Below are 25369 nucleotides of genomic sequence, written 5' to 3'. Positions count from 1 at the left end.
TGAGTAATAGCGAGGAAAGTGCCTAGGCTAGCATGTAAGGAGACAGAACGAGAAGGGGCTGCAATAGGGGCGGAAGATATTTCTGCCGTCTTGGGCCCTGCCTCAGAGGCACTTCTGCGTCCCCTCTAGGCGCCGCGGAGGCCCCAATGTCTCGATGGTCGCTCGAATCGGGGGCGTGTCCTGGGCAGGGGCGTGTCCTGGGCGGAGAGCAGAAGGCGGGCCGAGGGGAACCGAGCGCTCTCGTGCCGGACGTTGCGCGGCCGCGACGCCCGACGCCGGCGGGGCAGCGGCGCTCTGGGTCCTGCGCTACCGGTGGTATCTAGCGCGAACCCACGAGGCTCCGGTCCGTTCGGCGCAGGTAGGCGTCGTCCCGCTTGCACCGCCTACTGGGCCCCTCTTGGTTGTGGGAGCGGCGCGCCCTGGCGTTGCGTTTTCTCAACGGTGCCCGAGGCGTTGGCCTTCGCTGCCGCGGGCGGACTACGGGTAGGTGGGACCGGGACAGGGACAATGGACCTCCGGTCGAGGAACTCAGAGGGCCGCACGGGGGCGCTCTCGCTGCGGGACGGGGAGGCTGGGCTGGGACCGGGGAGGACTCAGCTGGGGCGGAGCGGGCTTGGGGGCGGGAGACTTTGGGCGAGGCCGGGCTGTGGGCGGGACCGGGGCCTGCTAAACGCAGGATGTACTAAGGGAGGAGTGGCTGGGACCCTTGGTAGGAATCGGGGGCGGGCCCGGGCTGGAGGCCGGACGGACTGTGGGCGGAGCTGGGGCTGGGTCAGGCTGACGCGGGGCAGATTGGGGCGGCGTGGGCGGACATCTGTGGGCGGGGTGGGTGGGGTGCGGCTCCCACGCCACGCCCCTTAGGGGGAGGGGCTACTCCGTGCGGGGCGCGCTGGGTGCAGGGGCATTTCTGGCATTCATAGTTTCTGCCTGCTTCTGGGATCGCCGACGTTGTATAGGGTCTTTGTTTTCCCCTTTTCCCCCCTTTTTGTTTGGTATTGAGATGGGTAGGAGAAGAAGGAGGAGGACTCCGTTTCACAAAGGCCATTCCTGAGCTGTGGTACACCTGGCTTAGTAGCTTTGAGGCATTTACGTTTATAAAATGTCTTATTCAAAAAAATTTTCTTTGAAGTAACTTAAGAATTTGAAAAAAGTTTTAAAACTAGTACAAAGAATTCCCACATTCTAATCACCTAGGTTCCCCAAATGTTAACATCTTATTTAACAGAACAATTAGCAAAACCAGGACACCTAACATCTACAGGCCTTATTCAGATTTTTTTTGCTCTTCTTGTCCATTTCCTTTTTGTGGTATAGGATCCAAGTCAGTATTTAGATGCATTTACTTGTCGTGTCTCATTGGAAAAATTTATATTTTAAACAGTAGAAGCCCCCTTACCCCCAAGATCCTTCAGAGTGGCCCTTGGGACCACCAGATCTCAAATCAAAGAGGCTTTCTTCTTGGATAACAGGGCCAGTTGAGAACGTCCAGCTGAGCCTTCCGGCATCTTTGGCATAGGTGGTCACCTCTGTCCCTTGACCCATCTGGCCCTTGGCTGCTCAGCCTCTCCTAGTTCTCCTCCTACCTCTCAAGTCAACCTCCTCCCTCAGATCTCTGTAGATGCCTTCCTTGGCCAGCTTCTCTTTCAGTGTGGGCTTCCTCCCTTGCATGATCTCTTGTGGCTTCAAGGATTCTTGTGGCTTTGAGCATTCCATAAATCCTCAGAAAACTCACTTGTTTATCACTTCAGCCCAGGCCATTTCTCGGTCTCCGACCCACAGGGATTGTGGCCTATCGCTACTTTTCTGGGTTATCTCAAAAGCATTTCCAGGGGCTTCCCTAGTGGCGCAGTGGTTGAGAGTCCGCCTGCTGATGCAGGGGACACGGGTTCGTGCCCCGGTCCGGGAAGATCCCACATACCGCCGAGTGGCTGGGCCCGTGAGCCATGGCTGCTGAGCCTTCGCGTCCAGAGCCTGTGCTCCGCAACAGGAGAGGCCACAACAGTGAGAGGCCCGCGTACTGCAAAAAAAAAAAAAAAAGCATTTCCATCCCAATATGCGCAAAACACAGCTCCAAGTCACCCACTTCTAGTCCACTGTATTAATTGGGTCTCCACTGATAGACATTTCCTATGCAGAGTTTCAGAGAATCTTAGAGAATGCATTTTGGTTAGGGGCAATCAAATATTAAGGGTTCCTAGTACTTTTTTAAATAGCTGTCTTAAAGCCAGAAAGTGAAGATGAAGATGAAGGCCTGCTACAGGATGAGGAGGATGCCCTGCAGTATGGCCGTTTTCTTAGCAGCACAAGTTGTTCAGTTCAGCAAGTATTTATTGGGTGCCTGTTGCATGCTAGGAGCTTTGTTGGCTTCTGGGGATACAGAGATGAATAAATTCTGCACCCGCCCTGCCATCAGAGGGCATGTGGTGGGGTCATGTGTTGTAATTGAGGTGAAATCTGTGATAGAGGAAGCCTCAACTTGGAGAAGGAGGTTGCAGGACGTGAGTTGGCCCTGAGCCTAGGTGGGAGAAGGCTGGGGACCCAGCTGTTAGGGGCCTTGACCTGTTTCCAGGGCTCATGGGATTGTGACCTCGGGAAGTTCTCCCTAGGCTATGAGGATGGGCTGGCGTGGGAATGACTGGTTGGGGGCTGTCACTGAATGTTGGTGAGTGGATAAGGGTCAGCCTGGGGTACAGCAGAGGAAAAGGTGATGAGATGAGCTGCTGAGAGTGGTGTGACTGTGAAATGGTAACACAGGTCATACTCTCTGACCCAAACCCAACCAGACATGGGGAAAAGTCAGAATGTTTGAATTTTATCAAAGTCACACTGAAGCACTCCTTAATCAAACATAGGATTTCTGTAGCAATATCTATCAATATCTATAGTAAGTAATAGAAATAGGTATTATAAAGAGCCTCAGATATTTTCAGGTTTTGCTGCCAGGCAGTTTGTTGCCCAAATTTTGAAATAATGTTCAGTTTTCACAACATTTTTGACTTTTGAGAATTGTAGGTGAAGGGTTGTGGATCTGAAAAGATAGCTACCACTTGTAGAGCCAGGCCTGTTGTGTGTGCTTCACAGGCATTGACTCTCATCCTCAACCCTACAAGGGTTGATACCATGCAGATCCCATTTTGTGGGTGAGGAGATGAGGGCATAGAGAAGGTAAGTGATTTGCCCACAGTCACACAGCTCACCCCTGTTGGCTCCATAGTCCACATTCTTACCAGACTGCATACGTGTGAATGGGAGGTTGGGGAGTTGCAGGACCAAAGTCTTTCTCCCATACCTCAGACACCTGGCATCTGCAACCAGCCTGTGTGAGTGCCAAGGAGGGTCAGAAGAGAAGGGAGGCAGGAGCCCTGTAGAGGTTGTGGTTACATACACAGATTCATTGAATGCCTGTGGGGACTCACTTCCTTGGTGCCTGGAGCTTGTGGTCTGGTTGGGCAGTGAGCTCTTCTCACAAGCTGTAGAGGAAGTTAAGTGCACTGTCAAGTGGACCAGAGGAGGACATGGGTGATCAGAGGCACTGGGTTGACAAGCTGGGATGCAGACTAGCTGGGCTTTGAGAAAATTTAGGTAAATGATTTTATGAGGATTCTATAAGGAGATTCTTCATGAGAGACACAGACTGTTGAGTGCGGAGATGACTGTATTCTAATTTTCTTCCTCTAACTGCAAAAGATATATGTGCTCTGGAGCACCAGAGATGAATGCCTTCTGCCTGCCACTTCCATGTCACTGCAGACAGTGGTCTTCTCAAAGGACATTGAATGGGTCAATTTGATCATATTTGCTCAGGTGTGTGGGAATGTCCCTGTGCCTTTGTGAGTGCATGTATAACTGTGCAAAATATGCATTCAAAAACATATAAGATGCATAGGAACAGTTTAAAGAGTCATGAAAGAACTTTGAACGCTCCACTCAGTTTAAGAAATAGAACCTTGTCAAAATCTTAGCAATTCCCTGTATGTCTGCCCCAATTGCATCTTTTCTCTTCAGAGGTAACTACTATTCTGAAGTTCCTCTTAATCATTTCCTTGCTTTTCTTTATAGTTTCACAATGTGTATGTGTCTCCAGATAATATTTTAGTTTTGTTTAACTTTTTGATCCTTATAAAATGAAACCATGTAGCAAGTTTTCTTTTTTTTTTGCTTATTGTCTTTTATTTGAGATCCATTCAGTCGTGTGTGTGGCTAAAGTTCTTCACTCACTTTTTCTGTGGTATTGCACTGCATCCATTCTGTTGATGGCCGTTTGGTCTGTCTCTAGTTTTTGTTACTCTAAATAAACAGTGCTGCAGTGGACATTCTTGTCCTGGTCTCCTGGTGCACAGATGAAGTAGTTCTCAAACAGGGGTGAGGGAGGTGAGGTGAGATAGGGGTAAGGGAAGAAAGGGAAACACTTTTGGTTGTTATAACTGGGAGGTGGTGTGCTCCTTGTCTCTAGTGGGTAGAGGCCAGGCACACTGCTAAACATACTACAATGCACAGGACAGCCTTCCCATCTCCTCCTCTCCCACGCACCAAAGAATTGTCCGACTCCTAATGCGAGTGTCGAGGCTGAGAACCCCTGCTCTAGGGTAAATACCTGGGGTTGACTGCTGGGTGCGTGGGTTTGTGCATCTTCAACTTTAGTAGATACTAGCATACTGTTTACACTCCTTTCAGCAGTATGTGGCCTCTTGCATTACTCATTGTCCTTCTCAATACTTGATAATCTCTGCCTTTAAAATTTTTGCCAACTTGGTGTCTGTGAAATGATATCTGATTGTGGTTTTAATTTCATTTCCTGAACAGTAATGAGATTGAGCATCTTTTCATGTCTGTCTTCTTTTTGTATTTCCTTTGAGAAGTGCCTCCTGATACCATTTTGCCCATTTTCCTGTTGTGATATTTGTGTTTTTCTTAATTGTGTCTGGGATCTCTTTATATATCATAGATTATTCTTACCTCCTAGATGCTAATCCCTTATATTTGTTGCAGATAACTTCTCCCATTTTTGAGTTTATTCTGATGGGCTGAAAAGTTCTTAATTTAAATGTAGTAGAATTTATCAATCATTTTCTTTATGGTTAAATGCTTTTTGCTGGTTGGTTGGTTTCCTGCCAGATCCCCAGGTGGGCAGGACTTATTCTAGGACCACGCTGGAGCAGTGCTGAAACCAAGTCTCAATGCCACTTCAGGACCCACAGCTGGCACTAAAGTTGGCAGGCCTGCTGCCAGGGGCACAGATGGGTGTTACTGGATCCCTGGGTGAGCAGGACTGGGAGCAGGGCTAGAGCCAGGTCACAGGGCTGCTTCAGAATCTGTAGTCTGGTCCAAGGATGGTAGGCCTGTTACTAGGGGTACGGATGCATGATTCCTCCTGGGTCCCTTGTCAGATGGTTACAGGACCGTGACCAGGCAGGTCTGGAGCTGTCTGTAGGGAGTTGGGGCTGCTTTCAGTTTGCTGGCAGAACCATGTGAGCTTGCTACCAGGATGTGGGCCTGTCTTTTTAGAGCAGCTATCCTTGGCCTTGGGGTTCACTGGGGTTTTGCAGCCTCCTATCTGGATCCCAAGGCTTTCACAAAGGCACTTTTGTCTGTAGTTGCCTTCCAAATCATTGTTTGTTTAGGGAGATGCATTCCTATTCCACCACCTTGCTAATGTCATTCCCTGTCTCCATTTAAGTGGGATAGGTCAAACATGTCAGTTCTGTTGTTCAAGTCTCAGTAATTTTGTCTGCTTGACCATCAGTTACTGGAAGAGGTGTGTTGAAATCTCTTACTGTTACAATAGATTTGTCAATTTCTATAATTCTATTACTTTTTACTGTATTTTGAAGTTATATTGTTAGATGCATAAAGTTTAAAATTATTATATCTTTCTGATGAGTCCCACCTTTTTTCCCTGTGAAGTTACCCTCATTTTCTCTGATAATGCTTGCTTTACATTTTGTTATTTTTAATTGTAAAAAACACATGAAATAAAATTTACCATCTTAACCACTTTTAAGTGTACATTTCAGTAGTGTTAAGTATATTCACATTGTTGTGCAACTAATCTCCAGGACATTTTTATCTAACAAAACTGAGACTATACCCATTAAACATCAACTTCCCTTTTTCCCCTCCACCCACTCCTGGTAACCACCATCCTACTTTCTGTTTCTATGAATTTAAATACTTTAGATACCTCATGTAAGTGGAATCATACAGTATTTGTCTTTTTGTGAGTGGTTTATTTCACTTAGCATAATGTTCTCGTTTCATCCATGTTGTAACATGTGATAAGATTTCCTTTTAAGGCTGAATAAGGTTCTTTTGTAGATCTACCTATTGTAGGTTCTATGTGTAGACCACATCTTCTTTATCCATTCATCTGTAGGTGGACATGGGAGTTGCTCTCACCTCTTGGCTATTGTGAATAGTGCTGCTATGAACCTGGGTGTCTCTTTGAGACCCTGCTTTCAATTCTTTTGGTTAAATGCTCAGAAGTGGTATTGCTGGATCATATGGTAGTTCTGTTTTTAATTTTTTGAGGTACCATCGTACTGTTTTACATAGTGGCTGCACCATTTTATGTTCACATTAACAGTGCACAAGGGTTCCAATTTCTCCACATCCTTACCAACATTTGTTATTTTCTGTTTTTTTTTTTTTTTTTTTGATAGTGGTCATCCTAATGGGTATGAGGTGATAAATCATTATGCTATTGGTTTGCATTTCCCTAGTGATTAGTGATGTTGAGCATCTTTTTGTGTGCTTATTGGCCATTTGTATATCTTTAGAGAAATGACTGTTCATGTTTTTTGTCCACTTTTTAGTTGGGTTACTTTTTTTGTTGTTACTAAGATATAGGAGTTCTTTATATATTCTAGATATTAACTCCTTGTAAGATGTAATTTGCAAATATTTTCTCCCATTCCATGTATTGCGCCTCTACTTTGTTGATTATGTCCTTTGATGAAGTTTTAAGTTTGATGTAGTCCCATTTGTCTGTATTAGCTTTTGTTGTCTCTGCTTTTGGTGTCATATTCAAGAAATCATTGCCAAATCCAATGTCATGAATCTTTTCTCCTATGTTTTTTTCTAAGCGTTTTATACTTTTACCTCTTACATTTAGGTCTTTGGTATGTTTTGAGTTAATTTTTGTATATGATACAAGATAAGTGTTCAACTTTATCCTTGTGCATGATATCCAGTTTTTCCAACACCATTTGTTAGGGACTGTCCTTTCCCTACTGAGTGGTCTTAGCACCCTTACCTGGCTGTATACATGAAGGTTTATTTCTGGCACTCTATGCTGATTCATTGATCTATATGTCTGTCTTTAATGCCAGTACCATACTGTTTTGATTTCTGTAGCTTTGTAATATGTATTGAAATGAGGAAGTGTAAGTCTTCCAACTTTGTTCTTTTTCAAAATTGTTTTGGCCATTGGAGTTCCTTGATATAACATGTGAATTTTTAGGTGGCTTCTTCTATTTGTACCAAAAATGCCATTGGGACTTTGATAGAGATTGCATTGAATCTGTGTATTACTTTGGGTAGTATTGACATACTGTCAACATTAAGTCTTCCAGTCTATGAACCTGAGATGTCTTTACATTTTTTGGTGTTTTTTTAAAGTGTTTTCATTAATGTTTTTTTGTCAGTTTACAACTCTTTCACCTTCTTGGTTAGGATTGTTCCTAAATATTTTATTCTTTTCAATGTTGTGGTAAATGGAATTGTTTACTTAATTTCCACTTCATATTGTTCATTGTTAGTGAATAGAAATGCAACTAAAATGAATAGATTTTAGTGTGTTACTTTTGATTCCTACAACTTTGCTGAATTTTTTATTATTTCTAACAGGTTCTTAAAAAATCTTTAGGGACTTCTACACATAAGATCATGTCATCCACAAACAGGTAATGCTATTTCTTCATTTCCAATTTGGATGCCTTTTATTTATTTATTTATTTTTCTTGCCGAAAGGTTCTGTCTAGGACTTCTGGTATTACACTGAGTAGAATGGCCAGAGTGGGCATCCTTATCTCGATCCTGTTGGTAGAGGAAAAGTTTTCAGTATTTCACTATTTCATACGATGTTAGTTGTGATATTTTTTCATATATGGCCTTTGTTATGTTGAGATGGTTTCCTTCTATTCCTAGTTTATTAAGTGTTTTTATCGTGAAACAGTGTTAAATCTTGTTAAATGCATTTTCTGCATCAATTAATATGAACATGTTTTATTTTACATGATTTTTACATGTTGAACTATTCTTGCATTCCAGAAATCCTACTTTGTTGTGTATAATCCTTTCAATGTGCTTTTGAATTCAGTTTGCTAGTATTTTATTGAGGATTTTTGTTCATATTTATCAAGGCTATTGGTCTTTAATTTTCTTCTAGTGTTTTTGTCCGGCTCTAGTATCAGGGTAAGGTTGGCTCAGCTATTATATTTTTCAGCTCTAGAATTTCTGTTTGGTTCTTTTTTATAGTTTCTGTCTCATTGTTGATATTCTCATTTTGTTCATGCATTTCCTGATTTTGTTTAGTTGTATATCTGTGTTTTCTTTTAGCTAATTGAATATCTTTAAGAAGTAGTTTTGAATTTTTCATTAAGAAATTCGGCAACCTGTTTTTCTTTTGGGTCCAGTCTGGAGTTTTATTTTGTTCCTTTGATTGGGCCATGTTTCCTTGTTTCTTTGTATACTTTGTGATCTGTTGCTGAGATTTGGCCATTTGACAAAGCAACTTCCTGTCCGGGTCTTAATGGACTGGCTTCATTTAGCAGAATACTTTCACCAATCAGCCCACCTGGAAGTTTGGGACCTCCCCATCCTTTTCTAGTGATGTATGTTTTCTGGACTTGTGTGTGTACTTTTTAACTGTCTCAATTTCTCTACACTGCTTGTCCTTATTTCTTCTCAGGAGCTTGTAATTTCTTGCTCTCCCAGACATCTGCCTGCTGAACTGCAGAATCTCTGCAGCTACTGTGCTGTGGCACCTGCCTACATTTTCAGTGTCTTCCACACTACGCCAACATGCCTGTCAGTGCTCCAAGTCTGGTGAGACAGAAATCTGTCCCTCAGGCAGGCCCCAAGCAAACCAGAACTAGGTTTTCTCTTAGTTGCACCTAACTATACTGAGATGGGGGAGAAGCATGTGTGTGCAAAATGCCATGAACTTTTCCTACCCTTTTCAATGGAATCCCTTCTTGGTTTTCTATTGGCTTGGTTTTCCATTGGTCTCTGACCCCCGTCCCTGGGACAAGAGAACAAGAAAAAGCAGGGGAAAGAATCAAGAGACTGGTCTTAGCAGGGTGGAAATTTTTATATGGTTATTAAGGAATAAGGTGAATTAAGCAAATATTGATAGGGGTGAAAGAAAGGTGAAACAGAAAAGGGAGAGTCACAGGACTTGTCTCAGCAGGGTGGAAATCTTTATTTAGATGGTTGTTAGGAAGTGGGATGAAGACCACCTAGAGGAGTGGGATAGGGAGGGTAGGAGGGAGGGAGACGCAAGAGGGAAGAGATACGGGGAAATATGTATATGTATAGCTGATTCACTTTGTTATAAAGCAGAAACTAACACACCATTGTAAAGCACTTATACTCCAATAAAGATGTTAATTTAAAAAAATAAAAAGAAGTGGGATGAATAAAATGGACATTGATGGGGTTAAAACAAAGGTTTTAATACAGCAATACCAAAGACTGGGTGTTAGCCAAAGGGATCTCCTGCTGGTCGCCCAGCATGTAGGGGTCCCAAACAAGTTTGCTTTATTTATCCCAGTTTGGAGAAGTAAAAAGCCAGAAGGCAGAGACTACAATGAGGAACCTCGCCAGCAGTCACTTGGGGTAGTGGTTAGGAAGATTAATCAAGTTGACAGTTGACAAAAGGGCCAGGGTACCTTGGCTCAACCCTTACTAAGGACCCAATGCCTTTTGCACATGAGTGGGTAAAATGGTCAGGGGGTTGATACAGGAGTCCTACGAACTGTGGTACCAAGACCTATTGGTGAAACCGTGACACAGGCTACAGTTAGATTTAGAGAGTATAAAAGTGTGGGTTGGGAATTCCCTGGCGGTCCAGTGGTTAGGACTTTGTGCTTTCCCTGCCAAGGGCCTGGGTTCAGTCCCTGGTCAGGGAACTACGATCCCCACAAGCCACGTGGCACAGCCAAAAAAAAAAGTGTAAGAGTTAATAAGATTGTGAAAGTTGAAATGTTTAAACAAGCTTTATGTAAAGAAGTTGTGTCTTCTTTACCTGAATGTTTTATGGGAATCGATACTGTGTTTGGCTGGGGAACACTTCCCCTACCTAATATTGTAACACAAAACCTGTTGATGTGATCCTAATGGAGGCCACAGTGAGGGTTGATAGAATTAAGATTGAAGTTTGTAGAATTGTTGTTTGAACAGGCTTTATGTGAAGTGGTTGCGTCTCTTTTTTCTGATTGTATTATGGGGATGGACGTTGTATCTGGGGGATGTTTCCCCTACCTAATATTGTAAACAGAAAGCATGTAACTCTACCCTTTGAGCAATATTAATTGGACATGATAAATAGGAACCAGTAAGGAGTGTGGAATAGAAGTTGGATTGCTGGTAGGGACAAATTCTCTGTGTGATAGCCCGTGGAGCCTAGACTGTGGTTTATGACAAAAGCCTGTGAGTGCCTCCCAGCGATCACTACTGGGAATTTATACTAGACAATTTCCATTTGAAGGGCATTTACTATCTTGCCATTTGACATTATTAATAGAAGCTACCCCTATGACTGAAGGACATAAAATTATCTTAAAACCTGAAATACTCAATGTGTAGGGTGATGTCAGAGAATCACTGTAATGGGCATGTCAGTGCCTGGAAGAATTTCATAATAAAATAGAAATGGTTTATACAGGATGATGCTGCCTGGGGAGTGCAAGGAGATACTCACGAGTAGGGGGCTTCTTTTTCTCTAGGACTGTCTCTGTAACTGTGTGAGGAGTTGCTGGATTCTTTTGTCACTTGGACAGTGCCCTATAAAGAACTCTCAACTGACAAACAAAGAGTTGCTTCATTTGTGGATGGCATTTATAAGGTGAATGGACAACATCCTATTTGGAAGGCCACCACTCTGAATTCTTCAAATCAGATTGGTGGGTTGACTTGAATGCTGTTATCCTAACAGTGATGGAAGAATTGAACGATGGTATAAGCACCTATGTTTGGGTTTTTATTGATTCATGGATGCTGGCCAATAGACTGGCCATGTGGTCAGGCAGGAGGGCAATGGAAACCTGGCCCATTAAAGGGATGCCCTTGTAGGGCACAGGCTTGTGGAAATTTGAGGGGTGCATTAAAGTAGAACATGTCAATGCCCATCAGAAGAACTCTTTTCCAGGTTTAGTAGGTGATTGGAATCAGCAAACAGATACTCCTGTGTGCTCCCTTGAGATGGCCATCTGGCTCCGTGACATGTACGGACATAGGGGTCACTGCAGCAAAGTAAAGATGGGTTGAATTTCCTCATAGTCTTCTTGTACTCTCATGCACAAAATGCCAGTAAGAGAAGTTCTCTCTGTCAACGAGCGAGACAGAGATTGCACATGGCTATATGGCAGATTCCCTGGTGGGAAGGCTCTGATCATGGTTGGCATGTGAGACAATGCTGGTAGCCATGGGGGGCTACAAATGGGTCCTGACACTGGGAATAGACACTGACTCTGGACAGGGCTATGCCTGCCTAATGGTAGATGAAAATGCTCAGAATACTGTGAAAGAACTGGAACAGAAGATACTACACCAATTTGGGTTGCTGACTATCGTTTCTCTAGACCAAGGAACACATTTTACAGTCTGTAATGTCCAACAATGGGCAGAGAAATATTTTCCTCTGAGTACTAGTTTGATAGAGGATTGGAATGGGCATTTGAAGCATTGGTTGTCTAAAATGGAGGAAAATAAAGGCATGAAGGGCTGGCTTTACAAACCTTCATGAGTGTCTACTCATACTAAATATGAGTGGGACTAGAAGAGTGTCCCCACTGGATAGATTCCTCTATTTTTCTGGTGGATCTAGGGAAGTAGGGGTGACAAAGGATGCTGATATGACTTACCTTCTTGCCAAAAGAGGAGGATGTTGGTATAATAGCTATAGTTTTTTTTTTCTCTCTCTTTTTTTTCTTCTTCTTCCTCACATCACCTCAACTTTTTGTTTGTTTTTCCTACCTGATGGCAGTGGTCATGTGACCAGGGCTGCAAATACAAGTTGATTGATTCCTAAGCAAGAAACTATAACTATATTTTTAAACCTTATGTCAGAATTCCTAAGGGCCTGATGGGGCAGAATGTGCCTTCATCCCATCTGACAAGACTGAATGCAGCTATATTGCTTGGTGGTAAAGATAGTCCACTAGTTCTGTACCTACATAACCTCACCCTCTCTAAATGGGAGTGGACTGAGGGAAGGCACTTGCTAGGCTAATATTGCTTTCTGCAACCTAGACCAGCACAATGGTTGAATCTAATGAACCTTCCAAAAATGGAAGAGTTTGGGTATAAATGAAGAGAAGGAGGAATAGTAACTAAGGGTAAGTAGTGAATAAATGTGTTATGTAAAAAGGTAAATTCAGTATTACATTAGTACCTCAAAAGAGCTCAGAGCAAGAGATGACATTGTTTCTTAGCTCAATTATATCAGATGTCTGAAAGAGTGAAGCCTTATGTTTGCTGAAACCACTCCTGCTTTTGGAACCTGATATGATCGAATGAAAGACTGCAAACCGGAGTGGCCTAACCCTGGGAAACATCCTCATACAACAAAATGATGAACTGGAATGATTATTAATGATTGCATGGGGTTCTAGTAATGTGCCAGTATCTTTTGACTTGGGTATCATTTTGCTGAAAGGGGTCTGTGGCCAGAGCCCATGGGGTGGGCTATGAGATAATAGAAAATATATATAGATCTCTGCCCCAGTTCCTGGAACAGAGCTCCTGAAATCCTTGTAATTTCCTATGTGATAAGAGCACTAGGAGCATCTTTTGTCCTAATATTTGGTTTTTGACCTGGGTTCCTGGCACAGGGCTCCTGAAACCCTTGTAATTTCCTGCGTGATAGGAGTGTCCTTTGTTCTAATGAGGTGACTCTGGTTGGGTGCCTGGATGGCTCCTGGATGAGGGCTGGTTACCAGAAAGACCAAGCCATGATTGGAAGCTTGGAATTTTCAGCCCCACCCACTCCCCATTCTCTTGAGAAGGGAGAGAGCTAAAAACGGGATTAATGATAAATCATGCCTACATGATGAAGCCTCCATAAAAATCCCCGAAGTACGGGATTCAGAGAGCTTCCGGATTGGTGAACACATGGAGGTGCTGCGAGAGTGGCATGCCTGAAGAGGGCATGGAAGCTCTGCACCCTTTCCCCATACCTTGGCCTGTGCATCTCTTCATCTGGCTGTTCATCTATATCCTTCATCATATCCTTTAATAAACTGGTAAACATAAAGCATTTCCCTGAATTCTGTGAGCCGCTCTAGCAAATTCATTGAACCCAAGGAAGGGATCATGGGAACCCCTGATTTGTAGCCAAGTCAGACAGAAATTGTGGGTAACCTGGGGACCTACTACTTGTAATTGGCATCTGATGTGGGGAGCAGTTTTGTGGTACTGAGCCCTTAACCTGTGGGATCTGACACTGTCTCCAGGTAGATGGTGTCGGAATTGTTGGACATCCAGCTGGTGTTGCAGAGAGTTACCTGTATGGACCCCCCCACCCCGAATTTGGTCACTAGAAGTGTCAGAAGTGAAACGTTCTGTGCGAGTGGTAAAGAAGACCCACAGGAGAGAAACAAAGGAGGGAAGGACTGGGTTTTTTCCTACCCAGGAGGAGGAAAACTGGATTTTTCCAATTTAGTAGTGTTCTCATAAAGGTATTCTGGCCCATATATTGATGTTAACTTGCATTTCTGTGGGGAATGAGGACCTAGAACTTCCTAGTCCTTCATCTGTTGATATCACCTCCCCCATTATCTGCCTTTTGATTAGATAGTTTAATCTATTTACTTTAAAAATAATTACTGAAAAGGGGAGACTTATTTTGTCACATTGCTATTTGTTTTGTGTCTATCTATCTTATAGCTCTTTTGTCTCTCATTTTCCTCCATTACTGCCTACCTTTTTTGTGTTTAGTTGATATTTTGCAGTGACGTGTTTTGATTTCCTTTTAATCTCCTTTCATGCATATTCTTTAGATTTTTTTTTTTGCAGTTACCATGGGATTATATAGAATATCCTAATGTAACTAATTTCACTTGATAGCAGCTTTGCTTCAGTTGCATACATAAACTCTCTTACAAAGTTCTTCCCCCCTTATATTACTGATGTCAAAAATTACATCTTTAATTTATAATTGTTTTTTATGCATTCATCTTTTAAATTCTGTAGAAAATAAGAAGTGGAGTTACAAACTAAAATGACAACAATGTTGTTTTTTTTTAAATATGGGTTTATATATTTACCCTTACTGGTAACTTTATCTTTTCTCAAGTATGACTGAGTTACTGTCCAGCATCCTTTCCTTTCAACATTAAGGACTCTCTTTAGCATTTCTGGTATTGTGGGTCTAGTGGTAATGAATTCCTTCAACTTTTGTTTGTCTGGGAATATCTTAATTTCTCCCTCATTTTTGAAGGACAGTATTGCTGAATATAGAAATCGTGGTTCGCAATTTTTTTTCTTTTAGCACTTTAAATATATCATCTTACTACCTTTTGGCCTCTAAGGTTTCTGATGAGCAATTGACTGATGATCTTATTGCAGATCCTTTATACTATGAATTGCTTCTCTCTTCCTGATTTCAAGATTCTTGCTTTGGCTTTGGCCAATTTGATGATGATGTGTGTTGGTGTAGGTCTCTTTAGTTTATCCTACTTCAGGGTTTGTAGATCTGTGTCTTCCCTCAAGTTTGGGAAACTTATGGCTATTGTTTTTTCAAGTAATGTCTGTGCCCTTTTCTTTCTCTTTTCCTTTTGAGATTCTCAAAATGTGTATGTTGACTGACTTGGTGGTGACCCACAAGTCTCTTAGGCTCTGTTCACTTTTCTTCATATATATATTTTTTTCTGTTTGTAAGAGTTGATATTTTTAATAGTCCTGTGTTCAGTCCTTTTTTTCTCCCTTCACAACTCTGGTGTTGAACTCCTCTGGTGAATTTTTCATTTCAGCTTTGTTTATATATTGTTTGCCTGATTTCCTTTAGTTCTTTGTCCATGTTTTCCATTTACTTGCAGCATATTTAAGATGATTATTTTAAAGTCTTTGTCTAGTAAGTCTGATATCCAGGTTTCCTCAGAGTTGGTTCTATCAGCTTTAAATGAGCCACATTTTCTTGTTTCTTTATGTGCCTTGTGATTTTTTTTGCTAAAAATTGAATGTTTTTCTATTATTATGAGGTAACTCTGGAAATTAGACTCCTTGCCTTCCCCAGGGTTTGCTTTTTTAAATTTTTTGAAGGCCATTGTAGTTCATTTGTTTTGGGACTTTTCCAAACTATTTCTGCAAAGACTGTATATTGTCATGTGTGATCACTGAAGACTTTGTTCCTGTAGCTTGTGTTCAGCTAATCTTTTGACAGAGAATTCCATGAATCTCAGGAGCTGAAACAAACAAAAAAACACTGAAAAAAACCCAAAAAAGACCATCTACCTCTCCCTGTCTTTACATATTTGCTCTTTGCTGGGACACTCCTTCATCACTTAGTTAGGATACTCTTAATCTTGGGATTAGTAGGATACTCTTAATCTTGGGATTAGCCCGAGGTAAAAATTTAAGGTCTCAGGAGTTTTCTGAGCGTGTGTCTTGGTCTTGCATGTGGCTTTCTTAAATTCCTCCATATTCGTGGAAGCTTTTCAATGTCCTGTATTTCCAAATGGCCTTAAACAGTCTGTTATGTATCTTTACCCACAGTCTGTTGCTCCAGATGTCTGTGGATTTGTATTCTGCCTCACAGCTTTTTCTGCCACACCAGTGTTTTAGGTATCCTTAAGACACGTTAGAGCAGAAATACACAATAATTTGCAATCAGGTTTGCTCTTTCTCCCTTTAGTTTGAGGGGAAAACTGGGAATTGGGCTTCTGGCTACTCAAGACTAAGATTGCTGCAGCACTGGAAAGGGGGTAGGTCAAGGGTGAGTAAGAACTCCACAAAACGTTCCTATTGTTTTGAAGTTGGCTTTTTAATTTTTTTTTCAGTTGTATTGAGATATAATTGACATACAACACTGTATAAGTTTAAACTGTACCACATAATGACTTGTCATACTTATGTTGTAAATTGCTATAGTAAGTTAACGTCCATCTCATATAGTTATGAAGAATAAATTTTTTTTCCTTGTGATGACAACTTTTAGGATTTAATCTCTTAGCAACTTCCAAAGATACTATACGGCAGTGTTAACTATGGTCATCATGTACATATTTCCCCAGTTATAAACTGAGACTTCCTCATTTATTTTATACCTGGACACTTGACCTTTTCACCACCATCAACCAATTCCCTCTTCTTCAACCCACCACCTCTGGTGACCACAAATCTGATTCTTTTTATATGAGTTCATTTGTTTGTTTTTTTAGATTCTACATATAAGTGGGATCATACGATATTTGTCTTTTTCTGTCTAACCTATTTCACTTAGCATAATGCCCTCAAGTACATCCATGCTGTCACAAATGATAGGATTTCCTTCTTTTTTATGGCTGAATAACATTCCATTATATATATGTACCACATTTTCTTCAGTGGACACATCTTGGCTATTGTAAATAATGTTTCAGTGAATGTGGGGATGCAGGTATTTCTTCAAATAGTGACTTCATTTCCTTTGGATGTATACCCAGAAGTGGAATCGCTGGACTGTATGGTAGCTTTATTTTTACTTTTTTGAGGAACCTCCATACTGTTTTCTGTAGTGGCTGCTCCAGTTTGCATTCCCACCAGTAGTGCACAAGGGTTCCCTTTTTTCCACATGCTTGATGTGTCTTTTTGATGGTAACTGTTCTAACAGGAGTGAGGTGATATCTTACAGTGGTTTTGATTTGCATTTCCTTGACGGTTAGTGATTTTTTAAAAATAAATTTATTTATTTATTTATTTTTGGCTGCGTTGGGTCTTCATTGCAGTGCACGGGCTTCTCATTGCGGTGGCTTCTCTTGTTGCGGAGCACGGGCTCTAGGTGCACAGGCTTCAGTAGTTGTGGCACGCAGGCTCAGTAGTTGTGGCTTGCGGGCTCTAGAGTGCAGGCTCAGTAGTTGTGGCGTGCAGGGCTTAGTTGCTCCACGGCATGTGGGATCTTCCCGGACCAGGGCTCGAACCTGTGTCCCCTGCATTGGCAGCCGGATTCTCAACCACTGCGCCACCAGGGAAGTCTGACGATTAGTGATGTTGAGCATCTTTTCATGTACCTGTTGGCCGTTCAGTATTTTCTTTGGAAAAATATCTAATTTCCTCCACGTAGCACCCCAGGACTGGGGCACCTAATCTGTGGCTTGAATTGCTCACTTCCCAGGGCAGGTGTCTGCCCTTATAATCTTCTATTTCCTCTGAGTCCCCTTCCAGGAACACCAGGTCCTGACCCCATCTTTTCTTCCCTTCATACCTGATCACGTGTATATCTTTCCTACATCCTTGTTTGTACAACAGTCCTTCTGCCAGTTTCCACTTAGTTTTCAGTGAAAATTGTTTACGTGTAGATATATTTTTGATTTGTTTGTGGCGGGCAGTGAGCTTCATGTCCTCTCACGTTGCCATCTTGATCCCTTTGATTACTATAGCCTTATAATATAGTTTGAAATGAGGAAGTGTAATGCCTCCTGCTTTGTTCTTTTTAGGATTGCTTTGACTATATGAGGTCTTTTGTGGTTCCATACAAATTTTAGGATTGTTTTTTCTACTTCTATAAAAAATGCCATTAAATCTTGATAGGGATTGCATTGGATCTGTAGATGGCGTTGGGTAGTATAGACATTGTAATATTAATTCTTCCAATCCATAATCGTGGGATATTTTTGTCTTCAGTTTCTTTCATCAATGATTTGTAGTTTCCAGTGTAGGGATTTTTTTTTTTTACTTCTTTGGTTAAATTTATTCCTATATATTTTATTGTTTAATGCTATTGTAGTGGGGTAATATTCTTCAATTCCCTTTTTAAAAAAATATTTATTTTTTGGCTACACTAGGTCTTAGTTGTGGCATGCGGGGTCTTTAGTTGCAGCATGCAGAATCTTTAGTTTCGGCATACAGGATCCTTAGTTGCGGCATGAGAACTCTTAGTTGCAGCATATGGAATCTAGTTCCTGACTAGGGATCCAACCTGGGCCTCCTGCATTGGGAGTATGGAGTGTTAGCCTCTGGACCACCAGGGAAGTCCCATTCTCCAATTCTTAAGAGAATTCAGTTTTAAAGTATAGTAATGCTACTGATTTTTTTTTTTTTTTTTTTTGCGGTACGCGGGCCTTTCACTGTTGTGGCCTCTCCCGTTGCGGAGCACAGGCTCTGGACGCGCAGGCTCACCGGCCCAGCCGCTCCGCGGCATGTGAGATCTTCCCAGACCGGGGCACAAACCCGTGTCCCCTGCATCGGCAGGCGGACTCTCAACCACCGAGCCACCAGGGAAGCCCATGATTTTTGTATGTTGATTTTATATCCTGCAACTTTACTGAATTCATTAATTAGATCTAACGGTTGTTTTGTGAAGTGTTTAGGGTTTTCTATATGTAAAATCATGTCATCTGTAAATAGAGACAGTTTTTCTTCTTCCTTTCCAATTCTGATGCCTTTTATTTCGTTTTCTTAATTTATTGCTCTGGTAGGACTTCTAGTACTGTGTTGAATAGGAGTGGTGAGAGTAGGTATCCTTGTCTTGTTCCTGATCTTAGAGGACAAGCTTTCAGTCTTTCCCCACTGAATACGATGTTAGCTGTGTGCTTGTCATCTGTGACTTCTGTTATGTTGAGGTATGTTCCTTCTATACCTAAGTTGTTGAGAGTTTTATCTTGAAAGGATATGGTGTTTAGTCAAGTGCTTTACTGTATCTATTGAGATGTTCCTATGATTTTTATCTTACATTCTATTGATGTTGTGTATCACGTTGATTTGCATATGTTTTATCAATACCACCCGTGCATCCCAGGGATGACTCCCACTTAATCATGGTGTATGACTTTTTTTTAACATCTTTATTGGAGTATGATTGCTTTACACTGGTGTGTTAGTATCTGCTGTACAACAAAGTGAATCAGCTATATGTATACATTTATCCCCATATCCCCTCCCTCTTACATCTCCCTCCCACCCTCCCTATCCCATCCCACTAGGTGGTCACAAAGCACTGAGCTGATCTCCCTGTGCTATGCAGTAGCTTCCCACTAGCTATCTATTTTACATTTGGTAGTGTATATATGTCAATGCTACTCTCTCACTTTGTCCCAGCTTACCCTTTCCCCTCCCCATGTCCTCAAGTCCATGCTCTATGTCTGCATCTTTATTCCTCTCCTGCCCCTAAGTTCATGAGAAACTTTTTTTTTTAGATTCCATATATATGTGTTAGCATACGGTATTTGTTTTTCTCTTTCTGACTTATTTCACTCTCTGTGAGAGACTCTGGGTCCATCCACCTCACTACAAATAATCCAATTTTGTTTCTTTTTTTATGGCTGAGTAATATTGAATTGTATGTATGTGCCACATCTTGTTTATCCATTCATCTGTTGGTGGACACTTAGGTTGCTTCCATGTCCTGCCTATTGTAAATAGTGCTGCAATGAACATTGTGGTACATGTCTCTTTTTGAATTATGGTTTTCTCAGGGTATATGCCCTGTAGTGGGATTGCTGGGTCATATGGTAGTTCTGTTTTTAGTTTTTTAAGGAACCTCCATACATTTCTCCATAGTGGCTGTATCAATTCACATTCTCACCAACAGTGCAAGAGAGTTCCCTTTTCTCCACACCATCTCCAGCAATTATTGTTTGTAGATTTTTTGATGATGGCCTTTCTGACCGGTGTGAGGTGATACCTCATTGTAGTTTTGATTTGCATTTCTCTAACAATTAGTGATGTTGAACACTCTTTCATGTGTTTGTTGGCAATCTGTATATCTTCTTTGGAGAAATATCTATTTAGGTCTTCTGCCCATTTTTGGATTGGGTTGTTTGTTTTTTTGATATTGAGCTGCATGAGCTGCTTGTATATTTTGGAGATTAATCCTTTGTCAGTTGCTTCATTTACAAATATTTTCTCCCATTCTGAGGGTTGTCTTTTCCTCTTGTTTATGGTTTCCTTTGCTGTGCAAAAGCTTTTAAGTTTCATTAAGTCCCATTTCTTTACTTTTGTTTTTATTTCCATTTCTCTAGGAGGTGGGTCAAAAAGGATCTTGCTGTGATTTCTGTCATAGAGTGTTCTGCCTATTTTGTATATGGTGTTAGGGAGTGTTCTAATTTCATTCTTTTACATGTAACTGTCCAGTTTTCTGAGCACCATTATTGAAGAGGCTGTCTTTTCTCCATTGTATATTCTTGCCTCCTTTATCAAAGATAAGGTGACCATATGTGTGTGGGTTTATCTCTGGGCTTTCTATCCTGTTCCATTGATCTATATTTCTATTTTTGCACCAGTACCATACTGTCTTGATTACTGTAGCTTTGTAGTATAGTCTGAAGTCAGGGAGCCTGATTCCTCTAGCTCCGTTTTACTTTCTCAAGATTGCTTTGGCTATTCGGGGTATTTTGTGTTTCCATACAAATTGTGAAATTTTTTGTTCTGGTTCTGTGAAAAATGCCATTGGTAGTTTGATAGGGATTGCATTGAATCTGTAGATTGCTTTGGGTAGTATAGTCATTTTCACAATGTTGATTCTTCCAATCCAAGAACATGGTATATCTCCCCATCTGTTTGTATCGTCTCTAATTTCTTTCATCAGTGTCTTATAGTTTTCTGCATACAGGTCTTTTGTTTGTTCCTACGTATTTTTTTGTTGTTGTTGCAATGGTAAATGGGAGTGTTTCCTTAATTGCTCTTTCAGATTTTTCATCATGAGTATATAGGAATGCAAGAGATTTCTGTGCCTTAATTTTGTACTTTGCTACTTTACCAAATTCATTGATTAGCTCTGGTAGTTTTCTGGTATTGTCTTTAGGATTTTCTATGTATAGTATCGTGTCATCTGCACACAGTGACAGTTTTGCTTCTTCTTTTCTGATTTGGATTCCTTTTATTTCATTTTTCTTCTCTGATTGCTGTGGCTAAAACTTCCAAAAGTATGTTGAATAATAATGGTGAGAGTGGGCACCCTTGTATTGTTCCTGATCTTAGAGGAAATGGTTTCTGTTTTACACCATTGAGAATGATGTTGGCTGTGGGTTTTCATATATGGCCTGTATTATGTTGAGGCAGTTTCCCTCTAGTCTACTTTCTGGAGAGTTTTTATCATAAATGGCTGTTGAATTTTGTTGAAAGCTTTTTCTGCATCTATTGAGATCATCGTATGGTTTTTCTCCTTCAGTTTGTTAATATGGCATATCACATTGATTGATTTGCATATATTGAAGAATCCTTGCATTCCTGTGATAAACCCCATTTGATCATTTAATGTACTGTTGAATTTGGTGTGATAGTATATTATTTAGAATTTTTGCATCTGTTTTCATCAAGGATATTTGTCTGTAGTTTTCCTTCCTTGTAATGTCCTTATTCTGGCTGTGGTATCATGGTAATACTGACCTTGTAAATGAGTTTAGGGGTGTTCCCTTCTCTTTGATATTTTGGAAGAGTTTGGGAAGAATTGGCATTAATTCTTTAAATGTTTGGTAAAATTCACCTTGAATCCATCTGGTCCTGGGCTTTTCTTTGTTTGGAAGTTTTGGGTACTGATTCAGTCTCCTTACTAGTAACTGGTTCATTCACTTTTTCTCTTTTTTCTTGATTCAGTCTTGGTATATTTTTTGTTTCTAAGAATTATCCATTTCTTCTACATTGTCCAGTGTGTTGGCAGATAAATGTTCCTACTACCCTCTGATCCTTTGTATTTTTTTTTAACTTTTTATTTTGTACTGGAGTATAGCTGATTAACGATGTGATCGTTTCAGGTGCACAGATCCTTTGTATTTCTGTGGTATCAGTTGTAATGTCTCCTCTTTGATTTATAATTTTGTTGGGTTTTTTTTTTCTTGGATAGTTTAGCTAAAGGTCTGTCAATTTTGTTTATCTTTTCAAAGAACAAACTCTTAGTTTTGTTAATCTTTTCTCATTTTTTTCTTCTCTCCTTTAGTTATTTCTGCTCTAATCTTTATTGTTTCCTTCCTTCTGCTAACTTTAAGCTTAGTTTGTTCTTTTTTCTAGTTCCTTGAGGTGTAAAGTTGGGTTATTTATTAGAGATAGTTGTCTTTTCGTTCTGTATGTGTTTATGGCTATAAAGTTCCCTCTTAGAACTGCTTTTGCTAACATCCCCTGTTTTTGTAAATTGTGTTTCCAATTTTGTTTGTTTTAAGATACTTTTTAGTTTCCTTTTAATTCTTATTTGCTACATTGGTTGTTCAGGAGAATTATTTTTATGCATTCTTGAGTTTTTCAGTTTTCCTCCTGTTACTGATTTCTAGCTTTATACCATTGTGTTCAGGAAAGATACTTAGTATGATTTTGGTCTTGTTGAATTTGCTAAGACTTTTTTTGTGGCCTAACATTTAACATCCCAGTAAATGTTCTATGTGTGCTTAAGAAGAATGTATATTTTTCTATTGTTGAATAGAATGTTCTGTATATGTCTTTTATGTGCGTTTGGTCTATAGTGGCATTCAAGTCTGATGTTTCCTTATTGATTCTTTGTCTGAATGATCTACCATTGTTGAGAGTGGGATATTAAAGTCCCCCACTCTTATCTTATTGCCATTTATTTCTCCTTTTTGTTCTCTTAGTATTTGGTTTATATATTTAGGTGCTCAAATATTTAGTGCTTAAATATTTACAGTTATATCTTTTGATGGATTGTTGTTTTTCATTATGTAATTATCTTATATTCTTGTTTCCATTTTAGTAAAGTTAATTTTGACTGACATAAGTATAGCTACCCCTGCTTTCTTTTTTTTTTTTTTTGGTTACTATTTGCTTGAAATATCTTTTTCCATCCTTTTACACTCAGCCTGTATCTATATTTAAAGGTCAAGTGAGTATCTTGTCAGTAGCATATCATTGGATCTTACTTTTTTAATCCATTAAGCCATTCCGTGGCTTTTGGTTAGATAATTTAATGAATTTACATTTAAAGTAATTATTGATGGGTAAGGACTAACTGTTTTCATTTTGTTCATCGTTTTCTGTTTTATAAATCCTTTGTTTCTTCTATTCCTGTTGTGTTCTTTTATGATTTGATGAATTATTGTATCATTATGCCTTGACTTCTTTATCATATTCTTTTGTGTAACTACAATAAGTTTTTCTTTTGTGTTTGTCATGAGGTTTACATAAAATAATCTTGAAATGATAGCACCCTATTTTAAACTGGTAACACCTTAACTTCTATAACATTTCTAAACTTTACTCTTTTACTTCTCCTCCCCCTCACATTTTAGATTATTGATGCTACAGTTTACATATTTCTTATAGTATGTATCTAATAACAGATTACTGTAGTTATAGTTGTTTTAGAATGTTATTTTTTCCTTTGTTTTTAAATTGGGGTATAGTTGTTTTACAATGTTGTGTTAGTTTCTACTGTACAATAAAACGAAGTAGAGTTCCCTGTGCTATACAGCAGGTTCTTATTAGTTACCTGCTTTATACATATTAGTGTATATATGTCAATCCCAATCTCCCAGTTCATCCCATCCCTCCACTCCCCTCCCCCTGCTTTCTCCCCTTGGTGTCCATACATTTGTTCTCTACATCTGTGTCTCTATTTCTGCCTTGCAAACCGGTTCATCGGTACCATTTTTCTAGAATCTACATATATGCATTAACTTTTAACTTTAAATCTAGAGTTGTTAGTGAATTATACACCCCTATTACCTGACTGACTTTATAGTTACCATTACCAATGAGTTTTACACTCTCTTCATATGATTTTATGATATAATTAGTGCCCTTTTACTTCTACTTGAAGAATTCCTTTTAGCATTTATTTTAAAGCAGGTCTTGTGGTATGAACACCCTCTGCTTTTGTTTGCTTGTGAAAGTCTTTATGTCTTCTTCAGTTTTGAAGGACAGCTTGCTGGGAATAACATTCTTAGTTGATAGTTTTTTCTTTCTACATTTTCAATATATCATCCCATTCTCTCCTGGTCTGAAAAGTTTCTGTTGAAAAATCTGCTACTAGTCTTATAGGGATTCCCCTGTATGTAATTTCTCTTTTTCTTGCTGCTTTCCAAATTCTTTCTTTGTCTTAGACTTTTGACAATTTAATTATAATGTGTCTTGGTGTAGCCCTATTTGAGTTCAACCTATTTGGGGTCCTTTGGGCCTTCTGCCTACTACAGATTTGTTGGAAGTTTGATGTAGTTAAAACTACCCACCTTCCTTTAAGTTTCTGTGCTTTCTGTAAGAAAGGTTTCCCTCTGTGGTCATTAATATACTTTAAAAGTTTTGCTTTTTTGCAATTAATACTTAATACATCTAGGACTTCACTATCTAATATAGTAGCCACCACATGTGACTATTTAAATTTGAATTACTTAAAATTACATAAAATTAAAAATTCAATTTCTCAGTCACACTAGCCATGTATCCAGTGGTTAATACCCATATGTGGCTCATGGCTACCATATTGGACAGCACTGATATAAAACATTTCTATCATTGTGGCAAGTTCTATTGGCAGTGCTGATGTAGGCAGTAGTCTGCAACCAGGGGAGATTTTACCTCCTACTCTCCCCACCAGAGGACATTTGTCTAGAAACCTTTTCGTTTTTCACAACTATTGGGGTAGTTGTTCTATTGGTATCTAGTAGATGGAGGCCTGGGATGCTGTTAAACATCACATAATACATAGGACAACCCCCCCACAAGAAACAAAATGCCAATAGTTCTGACTGTGGGAAACCCCACTCTAGAACGTATTTTGTTGTGAGGTGTGAGATGGGGGAGCTTGTTCTTTTTCCCTCTGACTAGCCAGTCAACTACACCTCATTTCCTGTGTGTACTTGATCCATTTCCCTCTGGTTGATAGTGAATCTTGAGATTTTTTCCCTTAAATGGTAGAGAAGGTCCTATTCCTTTGCTAATTAAGATATGATTTCTTAAAACTGACTTCTGTTGTCTTACAGATTCTTAGACTCTGCAAGTAAAGACAAGCTCATGTTCACAATATACCATGGCTTCATCATCAAGGTAGGAGTAATGTTTGTTGAAAGGCTTTATG

General features: G+C 40.2%; 1 protein-coding gene across 3 annotated transcripts in view; it reads left to right on the top strand.

Moving 5' to 3' along the window:
* Window positions 1-273: 273 nt before the first annotated feature.
* The window catches only part of PGBD2 (piggyBac transposable element derived 2), a 59981-nt gene continuing 34885 nt past the window's right edge, over window positions 274-25369 (top strand). For 2 of the 3 annotated variants that reach the window (XM_029218917.1, XM_029218916.1), the window contains exons 1-2: window positions 329-483; window positions 25275-25338. In XM_029218917.1, coding sequence (XP_029074750.1) covers window positions 25322-25338 — 17 coding nt within the window. In that variant the 5' untranslated portion in view covers window positions 329-483; window positions 25275-25321. Of the gene's footprint in view, window positions 484-25274; window positions 25339-25369 lie in introns of all 3 variants that reach the window. The other variant, XM_029218914.1, reaches the window with a different exon arrangement.

The sequence above is a fragment of the Monodon monoceros genome, unplaced genomic scaffold, assembly GCF_005190385.1.
Source record: "Monodon monoceros isolate NGI ecotype Baffin Bay Population unplaced genomic scaffold, NGI_Narwhal_1 Super_Scaffold_12, whole genome shotgun sequence".
Lineage (NCBI taxonomy): Eukaryota > Metazoa > Chordata > Mammalia > Artiodactyla > Monodontidae > Monodon > Monodon monoceros.
Note: the sequence above shows the minus strand (reverse complement) of the source record. Positions and strands in the feature narration are given on the sequence as shown.